Genomic DNA, 16,416 nt, shown 5'->3' on the forward strand with positions numbered 1-16,416 from the left:
TGACAAAAAGATGTGATGTTATTTCTAAGCTTAGCAGTTTTTAAAGATGAGAAATATTTTGATAAGAATTTTTATACTTACGTTAATATAATTTATCCTTTAAAATTATTTTTTTAAACTGTCAAATCTCTCCTAAATATCAATGCAAGTATATGTATCGTGCAATTAATAAAAGGCTAATGGAGTACTAGATATCAATCCCACAGGGAACTTTGAAATTCCTAAAGTAAATTTTGGAAATTATTTTATAATAAAAACAAAAAATGAAAGTAAAGTGCAAAATTTGAAAATTGACTCCTCAGTTGAATGCTAATTAAAATGCAGATGTAAGATTACAGAAATTAAACTAAACTAAATACTAAACTTTCAGAAATAAAATTGCAAAAATTAAACAAAGTTTTTATTGTAACGGGAAGTTCAAATTTAAGAAAACATATTTCCCTTTTACAATGAGTATATGATTTGTGAAGAAATTAATATCATTTGAAAATATGTATAAAAGTTGTTTTGTGTCAAATAGGAGCAATCATATTATTTACCCTCTTCCGAATGCTATAAAAAACATTGACTAATCCAGAGTTTGGTCCCTAATTCTGTGGTTAGGATGGGAGGATACCGGCTGGCACTCCAGAAGCCCCCTTGAGGGCTAACAATCTCGCATCAGCTTTCAATTAACTAGACCAAATTGGGGATTTTAATTTGTCAACTTAAATTTTCTAATTCTGCATCTAACAAAGTATATTTCCTTATTTATTTGCACCCAACTCCTCCCATGAAATACTTTCCCATGAAATCAAATGTGATTCTTTCTATGTTGTAGAAATCATATCTCGTTTAACAACATATGTCTCTCCATAGGTTTTAATATTTCAATTGGCCAGATCGAAAAGAAAATGAAGATCGGAATTTAAATCATCACAAATTCTTATCATTTATAACCGTAGAAAACAAAATCTATTCTTCACAAAACAATATATTCAAAGGAAAAGAATAAAAAAGACTACTCAGAATTTATGAGAATGATACGATAAAACACGAATTTCATATATAAAAACGAGTTTAAAAAACAAAAGAAATAAAAATACAACTTATCTCACAATCATTCCCAACCAAATCCTTAAAAGTTTCTTCCAAGCTTTTCTATCTTTACAAACACTCTCAACTCTCTCTTAGAAATGTAATGAAGAATAAATCTCTCACATTCCCTCTCCTCTTACAAACCTAGAATAAAATCTCTTCTTCTCTCTCTCTCTAACTCTCACGCCACCCACCAAAACCTCTTTTCATCCCCCTTTTTAGAAGTTCTTCAAGTCTTCTTTTTTTTATTCTAGGTTGTCTCCTTTGGAAAAGAATTCAAAAGATGTGTCATTTGATCTAAGAGGCATGTCCCTTCATAAAAGAACATTCTAAAGTGTCTAGATGCATTAAATCACTCAAAGGGATGTGTAGAACAAGTGTCCTTTTGAAAATTCGCGCAAAGTTCGTCTTGAACCGCCTTAATTTGAAAAAGTCGCCCGCCAACTCTTTGGATTTTGGCTGGCGCATCATGATGCGCCAGAATCCAAAATTGGCTCTTGTTGCTCCAATTGTTGTCCTTTTTGTCATTTTTGCTCCAAATGCGTAAAAATATACCTGCAACAAAAACACAAAAATACTCTTCTTTAAAGTGCATTATCACAAAAAATAAGCATAAAATAGGTACTTAAAATAATATATTATTTTGGTGTATCACATTGCTCACATCTCTTACAAAACTCTACATCTTTCATTAGGGTCGGTCATATGTAAAATTGTCGTTGAACCCGATGTGTCAAAGTTTTTCATCCAAAATGACTCATACATTCGCCAGCATATACTTTCCAAAGAATTTCTTCCGCCACATTTTCCTATACGCATCTCAGGAATAGATAAGTGGTTGATCTTAAAATAAGTTACCTTCGATCATGAGGTATTATGCAACTTTAACCTTGAATCTCCTTCGATCAGTGATTTCTTCACAAATCTTTCTGGTTTCTAGATATTGGATGTAGGGATCAATCCAACACTTTGTGTTCTCTGCTTTTGCCTCCATGAACTCTGGTTCCTCAACGGCCGGCCAGAGAACCTTCTGGGGTGTCCCTTCTCCATAGCAAATGCATTTAGATAGAAGGTCTACCACTTGATTTTCTTCCTGTCTGACGTGTTCAATTCTAAAGTCCGCAAACTTTCATATCTTCGCTTTGGTCTTGTTCAAGCACTTTACCATACTTTTATATGTTGCTTCAAATTTAATGTTGACTTAATTCGCCACAATATCAAATCTAATGACACCAATAAATGTCAAATGCTCATTTCATATACTAGACTTAGACCGCTATTGATGCTTCATATTTCGCTTGGTCTTTGATGACTTCAAACTCGAGGACGACTGAATGGTAGAGATGTTGGCCGATCAGACTGCTCAGCATCAATCTGATTCCAGCTCTCGCCTAACTCAAGGCTCCATCGATGTGCAAGGTCAGGTTAGGTCACCAATGTTAGTTACTTCACTCGATTCACCATTTTTAAAAAAATCTACTAAAAATTCCGCTATAGCTCGAGCTTTAATTGTCGTTTGTGGAATGTAGGAAATATCATATTCACTTTGCTCCACGGCCCACTTCAGAAGTCGACCGAAATATTCTATTATAGTGGGCATGGATTTGAGTGGACGGTTAATGATGCCCTCGATTGAATGCATCTGAAAATATGGTCGGAGCCTGCAAGCAGAGATAATTAGAGCAAACGTTAGTTTTTTCTTGATAGGATATCTGACCTCAGTGCCTCTAAGAAATCAAACTGGTATAGTAGATTGAGAACTGCTTTTCAAGCTCCTCTCGAGAGCAAGCTCAAACTGATGGCTTCAAGCCCAACTCCCAAATACAGAGAGTTCTTTGGAATTGAACTTTGTTGTAGTGATGGTTAGGCAAGTGATTGATTTAGGCTCTTGAATGCTTGTTCACATTCAACCGACAATTCAAAATTCTTGGCTTAGCATTTTGAAGAATGCTGCTCATTTATCGCTTGACTTTGAAATGAACCAGCTGAGTGTTGCTATCCAGACAATCAGCTTTTGCACCTTTAGCATTCTGAGGAGAAGGTATATTCAATAGTTCTTATACTTTCGCGGGATTTGTCATTATATCTTTGGGAGTCGAGAGGTATCCAAAAAATTTGTCAATCGAAGCTTCGAATGTACACTTTATTGGATTGAGTTTAAAATTATATTTTATGAGTGTTTAAAATATTTCTTTTATGTTGTTTAGCCGACCTACTCTTAACTAGAACATTATCCGCATAGACTTCAATATTTTTTTTCCTTTTCATATGAAAAATTATATAATTAAACCATAATAAGCAGCCCCAATATTTTTTAGTCAAAAATGCATTACATTATAGCAACACAAGACTTCATTTGTAATAAATGTCATCCTCTCCGTGTCGGTTGTATGCATTTTGATCTAATATTCGCCAGAAACCATCCAGAAAGATCATTGCCGAATGGTCGACCGCCAAATCTACTAGAGTGTCAATTCTCGGCAGGGGATAGCTAACCTTCGGACGGGTAAAGTTCAGATTCTTAAAGTCCGTGCACATTTTCCATTTGACGTTCGTCTTCTGGGGCCAAGACCACATTGGAGACCCATGTTAAGTACAACACCTTCCAAAAGTAGTCTGCCTCATTAAGCTTCTACACCACTTTGCGCCCAACTAATGTTATGGCCGATCTTCTCATCTTTCGCTTCACTGACCGAGTGAATGGATTAACATTCTGGCGGTGGCATGCTACGTGAATGCCGAACATTTCAGCGGCCAACCAAGCAAAATCATTATGATGCTCTCAAGAAGTTTCGATCAACAAATCTTTATATCGTTCACTAACTAGAAAATTTTCATATGGCTCTCTGTCGACAGCAGAAAAATCTACAGTGGTTTTTTCGGTCTCGAGAACCCCTCATGCTGGTTTTGAATATCGAACGATAATTGTTCCATGTTGTCGACTGCTCGAAGGTAGCTTGTCAACGAATGTTCCAAATTTCCTTGAATGTTAACTATCTCCCCGTTGCATCGAAATTTTACTGTGACGTGGTATGTGAAGACTATGACTCAGAAGTCATTGAGTAGTGGGGGACCGAAGATAACATTATAAGTGGGTGGTGCAACAACCACTACGAAATCGTCCATGTTGGTAAACTAGTTGTCCACTTCTCCCCAGGTGACAGATAGCTAGATCATTATCAGGGCTTCCTCTCGTTCACCAAAAAAGTCATAGATGGGGTCAGTCAGTGCCACTAATCGGTCGACTGATAGATGCATTTTGTCAAAAGAAGACTTAGACTGGATTTTCCTTAAACTTTCAGTGTTAATCAAAATACTACATCTCTGATATTAATCATTGGCTGACCACAACGACATCATTATAGGGATTCCCCTTCAGGGACAAAAACGCGTCCATAAAAATAATATGGAGAGGCTTAATCTTCGAAGTGAATGTAGCCATGAAGAGTTCACCCATTCGAAAACTCTTATGATCGAATCATCTGACCAAATCTCCTTCCAGGATGACTGGCACTACCCCCATGATGTAGATAGAGTTGGCTCGAACAGGCTCATCAGAGTCTGATTCATTAGAGTTTTTTCCCTGCCTTTGGGTTAGCGCCACTGGAGCCACAAACTCTGTGTTTTTTGGCCCGTATCAACTCTTCACCCAGGTTTTGGAAGTATCTACATTCCTCCGTATCATGATCGTGGTCCTTGTAGCATTTGCAGAACTTATTTGTATTCCAGAGAAAAGCTCTAGTTCTCATCGATGAAGTCTTTTTGAAGTACTCTGTCATCGAATCCCTCAACTGGGTGGCTTTTGGTACCTCTCCATCGTCTGATGATCGTTTTTTGACCGGACTCGTCCTCTTCAGAAGTTTCTATCGACCCTCTATCATTGGTCTACACGCATCATCTTGCAAGGTTCTCTCCTAAGAGCAACAGTAAAATTGCTCGACTTTCTAATAAGACAGGTGGAAATACTCCTCCACCGTAATGTGTTGATTTGCTAACTCTGAGAGTTAAATCAGGCTCTTCAGTTGTTGCACACCCAAAGAAAACTTCAAAGGTTCGCTCCTCAGTCCTTGGGACAAGGTGACCTGTGCTATAGCGGGCTCCAATTGCCCACTTCCAGCATTTCTTTCTGGAACCGAGATACATAAAAATGATGGTTCTTGTTCGTCCCTTGATTGACGTGTCACATTGCCTGTGAGTTCTTACGAGACTTCTGGCCGCTGGGAAACTATGCTGTGAACATCTTCAATTCATCAAAGGATGTGATTAATCGTATTGAAAGGCTATTGAACCACCTAATGTCTGAGTCCCCCAGCATAGTGTAAGATAACTGACACTTAAGTGTGTCAGATATTTTGAGAAAGCAGATTATCTAATCAAAGGAAGTGATATGATCAATCGGATCACTCTGACCCTTGAATGATTCCAAAAATGAAGGTTTGAATTTCTCCGGTGGCTCAGCATCTAAGATCTGCCGGTAAAGCGCATTCTCTGGCTGAAGGTAGGCCTTCGTTTGCCCAAATAATGGTCTGAGCAACGGTGTAGACCCAGCACTATCTTGATACTAGAAGTCTTCTACCCTTTCTATCCCCAATGCAGCTTGGCTGTCTTAGAGTTCGGGTTCTCCTCGAGGGTTCGGTTCTTACGGAGTTTGTGTTCTTCCCTCGAGTAGCCCACAGGTCAATTCCGCAATCTGACTGTCACTTGATCTCAAAGTTCCTAATTTTTTTGCTGCACAAATTCCATTATGAACTCCATGTTCGTGGTATCTCCCAGATGAGTTCTTTCTCCATGGTGTGCTCCACTTCTTGATAGTGGCATCATTCTACACTAACCGAAACTTTTAGGAAGTTGAATCAAAATACGTCATGTGAATCACAGCCAAGATAAAGAGCGTTGGACTGATGAGAGAAAGAGAGAGAAATAGAGATTGAGAAAGAGTGCACAGTACACGAGCTTTGATGGAGTAAATTTAATAGTCTTTTTGTTGTAGAATGACCCCCTATTTATAGATTTCAGGAGTATCTAGTAAAATTACATGTTTATCTCTGTTTTAATAAGGACATTACAAGTCATTATTACATTTTTTTTTATTTTAATAATCAACTCCCAGACCCTTTCATATTCAAAGCTAACATTAGCATAATTTTATAATCATAACTGCTTTAAGAGGGGCAATTAATGACCTATTATTAAGGTCATTTGGTCGGTTGAAAACATTTGGTCGATCGGCATATATTTAGTCAGCTGAAAGGTCATCGGCCAACCCTCTTAATGGAATCCTGAGCAGAGGCTCTCCTTTTGTTAAGATGAACTTGAGTCGTCAGGCAGATGGTCCATCACTATAATCTAAGGTTCTGTTTGGGAGGGCGGGGTGTCCGCGGCGTGGTCATTTACCGCGACTATTTGGTAAAGTTCGTTGTTTGGTTCGTAGATTCGCGGCACAACTTCGACGAAGCTCAGAGAAAGCGGACCGCAGGATTAACCCCGCGGCCCAGCTTTCGCCCCAATGATTTTACCCTTCACCCCGCATTCTTTCTCCTCTACCCTAGCTGCTTCCTCGCTGCCTCTCTCGCGAATCCCCCGCGCCCTCCTCTTTCCTAGCTAACCTCGAACGACCGATCTCAGGTATGACGAACCATTCTCTTCAATTGTTTTTGCGGCTCTGATGGCTTCTCCTCCTTATCTCTTTTCCGTTTCTGTCATTTTCATTCTTTCCTCTTCTTTTGTGGTGGATCTGGAGTTTCACGTAGAGTAGCTAAGTGATCCTTTTGGTTGCTTGTTAATATTGTTCCAGCTCTTGGTTTTTCACCTCTCTGATATTTCCTGTTGAATGCTTTGATCCGACACATTAGTGTTTTATGTTTAATGCTTTGAAGAGTTCCTGACACATTGGTATTGCGATGATCTTATGGTATTCGTTGGCTCTGGATTGGTATTATGGTATTCGTGATGTCATGACTCTGGCACATTAGTATTGCGATGATTTTTTAGGCTATAATATGTGGCTGTGGGGAGTGAAATATTCATACATGTATTTCTAGATAGGCGTGCATGCATCTTTTTGAAGGTTTTGGTCAAAGAACAAGTAAAATCGCAATGCTCCAATTTTATTCATATAACATCCATATGATTTGGGCCTATTGAAATCCCTCCCAATCTCTGTTTAATTAGCTGGAGAGGATCAAGGGACCAAGATCATATGTAACTGAATTCAATTCTCATTTTGGGGCAAGTGGATCCATATTGAAGTCAACAATATTTATATTTTTTTCTCTTTTTGATGAAAAAGTTGCCATATTGGCGTCTTTGCAATTTGAACTTTCAAAAGCATGATAAGATTGCATCACTGATTTTCTTTTTCGTTTCATTTTTCTTGCTAACTTTTGGAGTTGTTTTTTGTATAACAAATTTTGAAGTTATTTTTATGCTGGACCAACATGCTCAAGGAGTTTGCCTTTAACATAACTATACTTGTAGAATTACTTGAAATTGTTGGGTCAACTATTTGAGCATTGTCAACTTATGCAAGGGTAACATCTCAAAAGTTGCCTTGCAATTTTGGAGTTTTGTAATGAACTCCACTGTTTTTTTAATGTTACAATTCAAATTGGTTAACTATTGATGGAAGATTTCCATTTTAGCAGTCCTATTAATTAATTTATATATGCAAAGTTTAGTTTGCACACTTTAGGTGTTATGTTGTGATAAACTAAATTTATATATGCACAGTTTACTTTGCATTGGTGCATTTACATACATTGCACACAATTCTTACGTATTTATATCTCTCACACCTAAAGTTTTATACTTACGAGCATATCATTTAATCCTTAACATCACATAAGAATCGAGTGATGTGTATGGATTGGTGGAATATTGAACTGTCATTAGGGGAGGTTCTGGGGTCTTCTTCTGTTGCTATTACTTGAATATCTATTCACCAGGAGAAAAAGGATTCTTTACTCCGAAAAATACCTCTTAAAATTTTCATCTCTAAATTTAAATATGGGTAGCAATTCTCTTATGAAAATTTGATATGGGGAGCACATTTGGGGTAAGGGGCTTCGAGTGGCCTCTCAATGTTGCCCCTGTAAAACCGTTGAGGAAAGTTCTAACCCTTTATACCTAACTTGTTTTGCATTGCTCCAGTACTTGGCAAGCTGGCATTGGTCGTCGCAGCAATTTTTTTTTTTTTTTTTGCTTCGGGTTGCCTCTTTATTGGATATGCTGTCGATTTTCTATTATGCCCGATTACTGTATGCAGACTTCGAAGGGTTGTGTGGAAGGAAGTAATGTATTATGCATCTGGGAGAGATTAATGTATGAGTCATTGTGGGAGTAATGTATTTTGCTTCTATTATGCCAGATTCCTGGGATGGGATCCATCATAGCAGCACTTGGTTTTCTATATATGTTGCTGGTTTTTTTTATGTTTCGAGTAGGGAGTAATGTATGAATCAAAGCTTTGTATCTTCCTCTTTGGTGCTATAATAAAGTTGTTGGCCTCCTTTGCCGTGGATGTAGGTCATGTTGACCGAATCACGTTAAATTTTGTGTCCGTTTTTTCATTTTTATGCTTCCTTAAATTGTTTGTTTTTATTGAATATGATGCAACGCCCATGAATGATTCTCATGTTATAACTTCTAAATTATGTCATTGTTGTGTTTCATTTATTTGTTTTATCGTAGTTTAAACATGGCTGGTAAGGCTAAAGAACATGGTTCACTAGCACTCTGGGAAAAAGAAGCAAAATGTTGTTTTGCAACCTTTGTATAAAAGAAATAGAATTGAGCAATAGACCAACAACGTTTTTCAATAAATAAGGTTGGCAGAATATCATTAAAAATTTTAAAGACTCCACGGGACGGGAGTACGAAAGGCTACAAATGAAAAACAAATGGGATCAACTGAAAAAAGATTGGAAAATTTGGAAGGATTTAAAACGTGGTTCAACTGGTTTGGGTTGGGATCCGATAAAGCAAACCATTGATGCCTCGGAAGAGAGGTGGGCAGAAAGGCTCGCGGTTGGTAATTTTAATTTTTTGATAATTTCCATAATATCTTTCTCTTTCAAGATTTAGAACTGATTTGGGTTTTTTCTCCAGGTGGTGCCCGCAGCGAAAAAGTATAAAACTTTTGGAATTGAACCCGATTTAGAGGAGAAGTTAGACCTGATGTTCGGGGGTGTCGTCGCCACAGGAAAATATGCATGCGCTCCTAACGAGGTAGGATTTGGTGAAACACGGGACAATGTTGTTGTCAGCTTATCAGATGATTCACCTGATTTCCCAAGTCCAAGTCCAACTAAGATTCAATCCACGAACCGCTCAAAGCGATCTAGGTTCAAGAGTAAAAAAAAGGGTGGAGCTGCTTCTATTAGAAACCTTCTATTAGAAACCAGATATCATGGGATTCTTCCAACGATGCCCCTCATAAAGTGCAAAAAATATCAATTAACGAGGTTGTCTCAATTTTAGAGCAGGATCCGAGTATTGCAGCGGATGATGAGCTTTACTAGTTTACTGTTGAGCTGCTTCAAAATTCGGTGTAGAGAGATTTTTTCACAGCAATTGCCAAAGAGCGAAGAGTGTCATATCTACGACATTTTTATGAGCGCAGAAAAATTTGAATGGAATTTTTTAGTATTTGCTATGTGCTTATTTGAACAGTTTATGAGAAGACATGGTTATTCGAACTGTTGTTAACTGAGACTTTTCAGTTTAATTTGTTTTTTACATATAACTATATGAAAACTGCGGAAATCTAATTTGTTGCTAAAAGTTCCTTAGAAGTCCATAACTCTGATCTACACTGAATGCTTGTGTTATTACTTGTCACAGGTTAAATAATAGACTTCTTTTCATAATGATGATTAGCTTAATAATTTAGTTTTCTTTGTCTAAATGTGTCCAGTATACATCATTATGGACCCAAACCAAGTACGTCGTAGAAAAAGAAACACAACTATCAACTTGCTCGTAGAGTACTACAACACATACATCGACCGTTCTCTCTGTTACACATCATCACATTTTGGAGACAAATGGGTTGCGGAAATGCTTGTCGGGCATCCCACAAGATTTCACAACATGTTTCGCATGACACAAGAGGTTTTTACAGATCTTTTAGAAGAACTCATTGGATCTCATGGCCTCCATGGGTCTATGAGGATGATTGACCGTGAGGACTTGGCGATTACTCTTTATATATTATCACAGAACGAGTCAATGTGTGGTGCGATAGAACGCTTCCAGCACTCATCAAAGACCATTAGCAGGTACTTCTCAGTGGGTTTGAGTGTTTTGGTGAGCCTCGCCAAACAAGTCATAAAGCCAACGAATCCAACGTTTTCACGAACTCCTAGAGATTCGCCACGATTGACGCTACATGTCATTCTTTAAGGTACTGATTTAATCTTATATTAATGAAATTTAACATGAAAGCATGACATTAATTAATGGCATGACATTAATAATTAATGAATTACTAAAGCTACATGTTTAGAATTGCATCCGTGCGATAGATGGAACACATGTTGATGCATGTGTTTCAAATGATGAGAAAGCTGCATTTATCGAACGTAGTGGAACCCCAACACAAAATATCATGGCAGTTTACGACTTTAATATGTGTTTCACATTTATCTTGTCTGGTTGGGAGGGCAGTGCACATGACAGCAAAATTTTCAAGAGTGCAACACGGAATCGGCATTATAGCTATCCCCATCCTCCTGAAGGTATGTTGTGCCACCAAATATTTATTGTATTTTTTTTAAAATGTGAAACTGAAGGTTCAACACCTTACAGAAAAGTATTATTTGGTGGATGTTGGTTATACGTTGCAGCGAGGGTATCTCAAACCATATCCTGATACCAGATATCATATATTTGATTTTGAACGAGCAAGTAATGTTACACGAAACAGACGAAACAATGTTACACGAAACAGAAATGAGGCGTTCAACAAAAGGCATTCCTCTTTACGAGGCGTCATTGAGAGGACATTTGGTGTCTGGAACAAGAAATGGGTGATATTACGTGATATGTCTGCTTACCCATTTCCAGAACAGGTTCAGATTGTGATAGCGACGATGACAATACACAATTATATTAGGCGACACCCGTCTCGATATGACGTTGATTTCCTCAATGCTGAAGCAAATCAACAGGAAATAGTTGAAGACCCATCCGAAAACCAAATTGGTAGTTCTATGTTACAAGATGACAGCGAACAATCAACCATTTGTATTAAGGGAAAGGTGCAACTGAAATGACGGTCATTCGAGAACAAATTACTAATGCGTTGATTAATATATGATTGATTTGTAATTTGTTAGAAAGACAAAGCAATTGCAACTTATGAGTGTTTGGTAGTAGAAGTTACTTTATGTGCACTGGTGATGTAATAAATAACTTTATTAAGAATTAAAGCTTTTATAAATGGTTATGAAAGATCATTTTACAAATTACAATGCCCTATATTATATGAATTTAGCTGGAAGTTGTTTAGATTACAATGTCCTAAATCTAGGTTTAGGTGTCTAATATGTTGAGACAATGATAGAAACTAATTCCCTTCTAGTGGTTTGATCCATGGAAGCCATGTCAAAATTCCCAGCCATGTAATTGATCTATACTGTTAAATGATTGAATGCTGATGAATTTATAGTCTGCTTGGATTTTACAATTCTGTTATTCTTTCAGCACATAGTTATTTTCTTTAATGTGTTATTTTCTGCAAATGTCAAATACATACCTTCGCTTTAATAACAAATTGTTTTTATTCTTTGCGTTGGTTGGGGTGGACTATATGTAAATGCCCTTATTTTTTTTGGGTAGCTGTTGTTATAAATAGGAATTGGGGAGCTGCTGTTATAAATAGGAATTGGGTGTTATATATGTAAATGCCCCTATTTTTTGGGTGGTATAAATAGGGGAGCTGCTGTTATAAATGGGGAGCTCCTGTTATAAATAGGAACTAGGTGGTATATATGTAATTGAGTAAATTGAGTAAACATAAGTTTGTATTGGTTTTTAGGGGCATTTACATGCATGAGCTTGAGCTTTCTTTCATTCCTAATTGTTCGTGAACCAGAGTAGCTTCCTTGAATTAATGAAAATTTTTTGTTACATTCAGGAGAAGATGAGCTCACGAATTTTCGGGGCATCGCGACGAACACTCTGTTACTGTGGCATCCAACCCTCACTGCTAAAGTCACGTTAGACACACAGCTACTGGAGAAAATTCTATACCTGTCCAGGGAGTATTGGCGAACAGTGCAAGTTCTTCCGTTGGGCAGACGGTTCGATTGATTCCCAAGATGACGTTGATCGAGAATGAAAAACATCACTTGAGGAAAGCCTGTCACGGGAGCTGCACCGTGTAAATGTTAAAAATAATATAATTACCTTGCTAATTGTCATTTTAATAGTTTTAGAGTTTTTTTTTTCTCTTCTTATGCTATCGGTTACTTGAAATGTGTTTATGTAATTCTGAACAGTTATCATTGAAGTTTGTACTAAACAATGATCATGTATTTCCCTGAAATCTTCTATAATATATGTATTGAAACTAAAAGCTTCCATTTTGGAGCTCATCTAGATGCCTGTGGTGTTTGTGTAATCTAAACAGAGCTCATTTAATAAACTTATTACTAGAAATCTTTTGGATGTTCCTTATATTAGACGCTAGGTTTTTTGTGAATTTACTGTGGTGTTTGCGTAATCTAAAATTTTGTTCCATAAGCGTTCTTATTCTTATACAGAAGTTGTTAACACTTTGGGGGCCTACTGAAGTTACAAAAATATGATTGCTATACTCTTCTATAAAACAGTTTTACCAAATAGGTGCATTATGATCTTTTTTTCCATAAACAGCTGCCCGAGAGCTGATTTCACACAGTTGCACCAAACAGACAGCCAACTTCCCCGCAGCTGCTTCCTCGCAGCAGTTTCCTGGGACAGTTTCCTGGGACAGCGCAGCTGCAGCTACGCCAAACAGAGCCTAAAGGGCAGGAGACAAGCTTCTCTCCTTGGAGAAAGGCCCTTCTCAGAGGATCAAAAAGGTGCTCTGCGAGGTGTCCTTTGCCTATTTTTTGTGAAGAATTATGGAATCGCTTGAGGAAGTTGTTCATGAATAATTGTTCCTCGGATTAGATGCATTCTATTCATTTGTTCGATCAACTTAGAGTTTTGACTGAAAGAAACGAGGCTTGGTATTTCGGTCTTTTGGTTGTCCTAATATATTGTCCTTTGGTCCTTATAAGCGAGACCCGTTGGATTTCCTCAAGATTCATGTATACAACTTTTTTTGTATAACATAAAAAATATCGTTCCTATTAACTTTTTAAAACTGAAGGACAACTTTTCATGAATAGATTCATGACACCAAAGCGTTGCAAATATAAATATCAAACTTGAGGTGTTAGATTTGTAAACATGAAAGAATTGTGTGTTATGTATGTGAATATCCCATTATTATATTTAAAAACAATGCAAGAAAATAAAATGGCCGTTTTAAGCTTCTCAAGATTACCTTCTCAGCTCGTTGGAGTATTTCAATCGCCCTCTTGACATCAGAATCAGTCATTGAAATCTTCTTCTCTTCCTCGGCATGTATCATTGCCCCTGTGCATAGAATCAATGACTTGCAAACCATTGCCTGTTTCCCTTCACTCTTATCACTGCAAGAATCGTAGAACTCTGCCGCCAGCTCAAAGAACTCAGCACAAATCTCATACTTCTTATCCTTCACCATCTTCAGCCCCATATTCCATGTATTGCCTGCAAACCAGTTTAGCTCACGAGCACCAACAGCTCCTGTGCCAAAGAAATTCTCAGTCCCAAGCTCATTAACTCTTGCCCAAGCTCTCCTCGTGTGCTTCAACATCTCTTGCTCACCATCTAAGTCCCGATGGAGAAGCGTAATGAGGTTACGAAACACTGCAACTTCCTTCATAGGCATCGGTTTTCCCGAAGAGTAGAGATTGAGAAGAATGGAAAGAGATGCCACAGCCACCGGGAAGGACTGACAGGCAATAGCTTCATGGGTGCAGAGAGTGAGAAACTCAGGGTTGAAGTCAATGCAGCTAACCATTGCCTCTATCTGACTGATGGCCGCCGCCTCGTCCCTCTTTTGCAATTGGATCTTAAACTGTTGAAGCTCGAATAAAAATAAACAGGAGAAAACTAATCATCACACCAATACCGTACTTCTTGAAACAAGGTAACAAACGAAAATAACAACTAATCAAGTGGTTACCTTCAGAAAGGAGCATTTTAAGTTAGGTTCAAGCTGCAAGCAAAAACCGAAAGACCAAAAACTCATATGTTAGTAACAGCTTCAGCTCCTGTATTCAGACAAGTATGCTTGTATTTACCTTCTCAGCTTGGTCGATGAACTCCTGAGCAAGATCAAGTTGTACGAGCGCGAGGTGACATAGGCTAAGAACCCTAAAACAATTTGAGCGCCGAGCTCTGTTCTCATCACGGGGCACGTAAAGCATCGACTTCTCGAACAATTCCGCGCTAATATCATACTCCTTCGATCTGAAACGCTCCGCTCCCCTGATTCGCATCACGGGACCAAGATTCAAACACTTGCATCGAGGATGGGACTAGTGAATATGAAGAAAGTATGATGTTGCAAAAAACAAACCAGTTCCAGAGCAATGCATGCATCGCATTTCTCTCCTTCGCTGACGAGTTGTCAATGAATAGCGCCACTACTCTATCGTCCGATGCCAGTTCCGCCGCTACCCTCGTCCTTACAGCACAGCTACCACTCTCTGCCACCATTTTTACGACCCTCAGCGCCGCAGCGGCTCCGCTCCTGCAACGCCCCAAGAGCATCATCATTATCTCCTTGGCCTCCGCAGCCCCAGTAGCAGTAAGAAACGTCTCGACCGCAGAGATGCAGGTAGTTTCAGGCACGCTTTTGTTAGCTATCAATCCTCTCAACTCCATTTCCGCCTCCGCCAGCCTTCCAGCCCCAATACAAGCCTTCATCGCCATGTATCTTATGCTCGGATGTTCTTCCTTCCCTTCAATTCCTCTCGAAACCCTCACGCAATTCAGCACTCCTTCGTAGTCTTCTGCCTGCAGTCGCTCCGCCGCCATGAATCGGAGGCATCGCGCCTTCAAGCGCTCCAGTTCTAAACTTCCTCCTGTCGAAATTGCTATACCTTTCTCGCACAGTTCAAGCGATTCGCTTAGTAGCTTGGACGCGTCGACTAAACCGTCGGAAGAGTTCTTGAGGCTAAGCTTCCCAAACTGAAGGTATTGCTCCGCTAAGGCTTGGAAACCTGCCTGAGAGCCGAATAAGATGTTCTTGGAGCGGCCGAGCAGTGCGATCGAGAGGCTCCGATCGTTCGCCTCCCACGCTGTACGGGCCCTGGCAAGGTTTAAGTCGAGCAGCAGCCGCTTCTCATCCTCACCGTCGGCACGAGACGATGATATCAGGTCAGTGGCGTGCTCAAAGTTCGTAACAGCGCGGTTGAACCTGCCAAGATCGTGCCATATAAGGCCAGCCTTGTGGAAGAATGAAGCGGATTTGATATCGGGAGAAGGGATTCCCTTGGGATTTTTCGCTAGGAGGAGGATTTCGGCAGCAATCTGGCGTAGCTCAGCCTGCAGTACAAAAGTGCGGTCGCGATAGTCAGCGTCGACGGTGCGGAGACCGTCGGAGGCATTGGCGAGGTCGACGCAAGCATTCCATAAGCGATAGCTGAGTTTCCATGCGTGAAGCTTGGCCAAATCGGACAGGGGATGGGTGGAGGTCGTGCTAGAGAGAGATTTGCGAAGGCGGACAACGAGGTTCTCCAGCGAGGTGAGGTCTTCAAAGGTGAGGGATTCGGCTTCATTCACAGAAGATTCAATTTCGTCAAATACGTGAAGGCGGGAGGACTGGGAGTCACCGTCTGCAGGCGGACGACAGAGTTCAGGCGAGAGCTCGGAGATTCGCATCGATGGCGGATAGTTTGCGAGGAAGGGACGGGTGTCTGCCCAGCCGAATTGTCGCTTTCGGTTAATAAGCAAGAGGTTTTCTCGGACAACAGCACATAAGCTGTTATTTCTTTATTTTTTATATTTTCAAATCAGGTCTATTTCAATTTTTCTAAATAAATGATCATTTTATCTCTATTTAATAATAATGCTTAGATTAATACTTTAGAATCAAAAAACAAGTGCATAATATTAAAAAAAGAGATATACACCTCATTTAGCATTAATTATTATTATTTCTCAAATTAAGAAAAAAACTATTAAAATAAGATTTGTGGCTGACATGAAATTTGCAGGGAACATTGAAATCCAAATTGACAACGGAATGCTCGGGAG

General features: G+C 39.1%; 1 protein-coding gene across 2 annotated transcripts in view; it reads right to left on the reverse strand.

Annotated features, from left to right (window-relative positions):
* LOC110029314 (TPR repeat-containing protein ZIP4) overlaps positions 1–16,122 on the reverse strand; it is a 53,022-nt gene extending 36,900 nt beyond the window's left edge. The window contains exons 1-4 of one of the 2 annotated variants that reach the window (XM_020731551.1): positions 14,735–16,122; positions 14,457–14,643; positions 14,339–14,371; positions 13,613–14,230 (exon numbers count right to left, since the gene is read on the reverse strand). In XM_020731551.1, the coding sequence (XP_020587210.1) occupies positions 13,613–14,230; positions 14,339–14,371; positions 14,457–14,643; positions 14,735–16,041 (2,145 nt within the window). In that variant the 5' untranslated portion in view covers positions 16,042–16,122. Of the gene's footprint in view, positions 1–13,612; positions 14,240–14,338; positions 14,372–14,456; positions 14,644–14,734 lie in introns of both variants that reach the window. The other variant, XM_020731550.1, reaches the window with a different exon arrangement.
* Between the last annotated feature and the right edge of the window lie 294 nt (positions 16,123–16,416).

This window comes from Phalaenopsis equestris, unplaced genomic scaffold (genome assembly GCF_001263595.1).
Source record: "Phalaenopsis equestris unplaced genomic scaffold, ASM126359v1 Scaffold000560, whole genome shotgun sequence".
NCBI classification, from domain to species: Eukaryota; Viridiplantae; Streptophyta; class Magnoliopsida; order Asparagales; family Orchidaceae; genus Phalaenopsis; species Phalaenopsis equestris.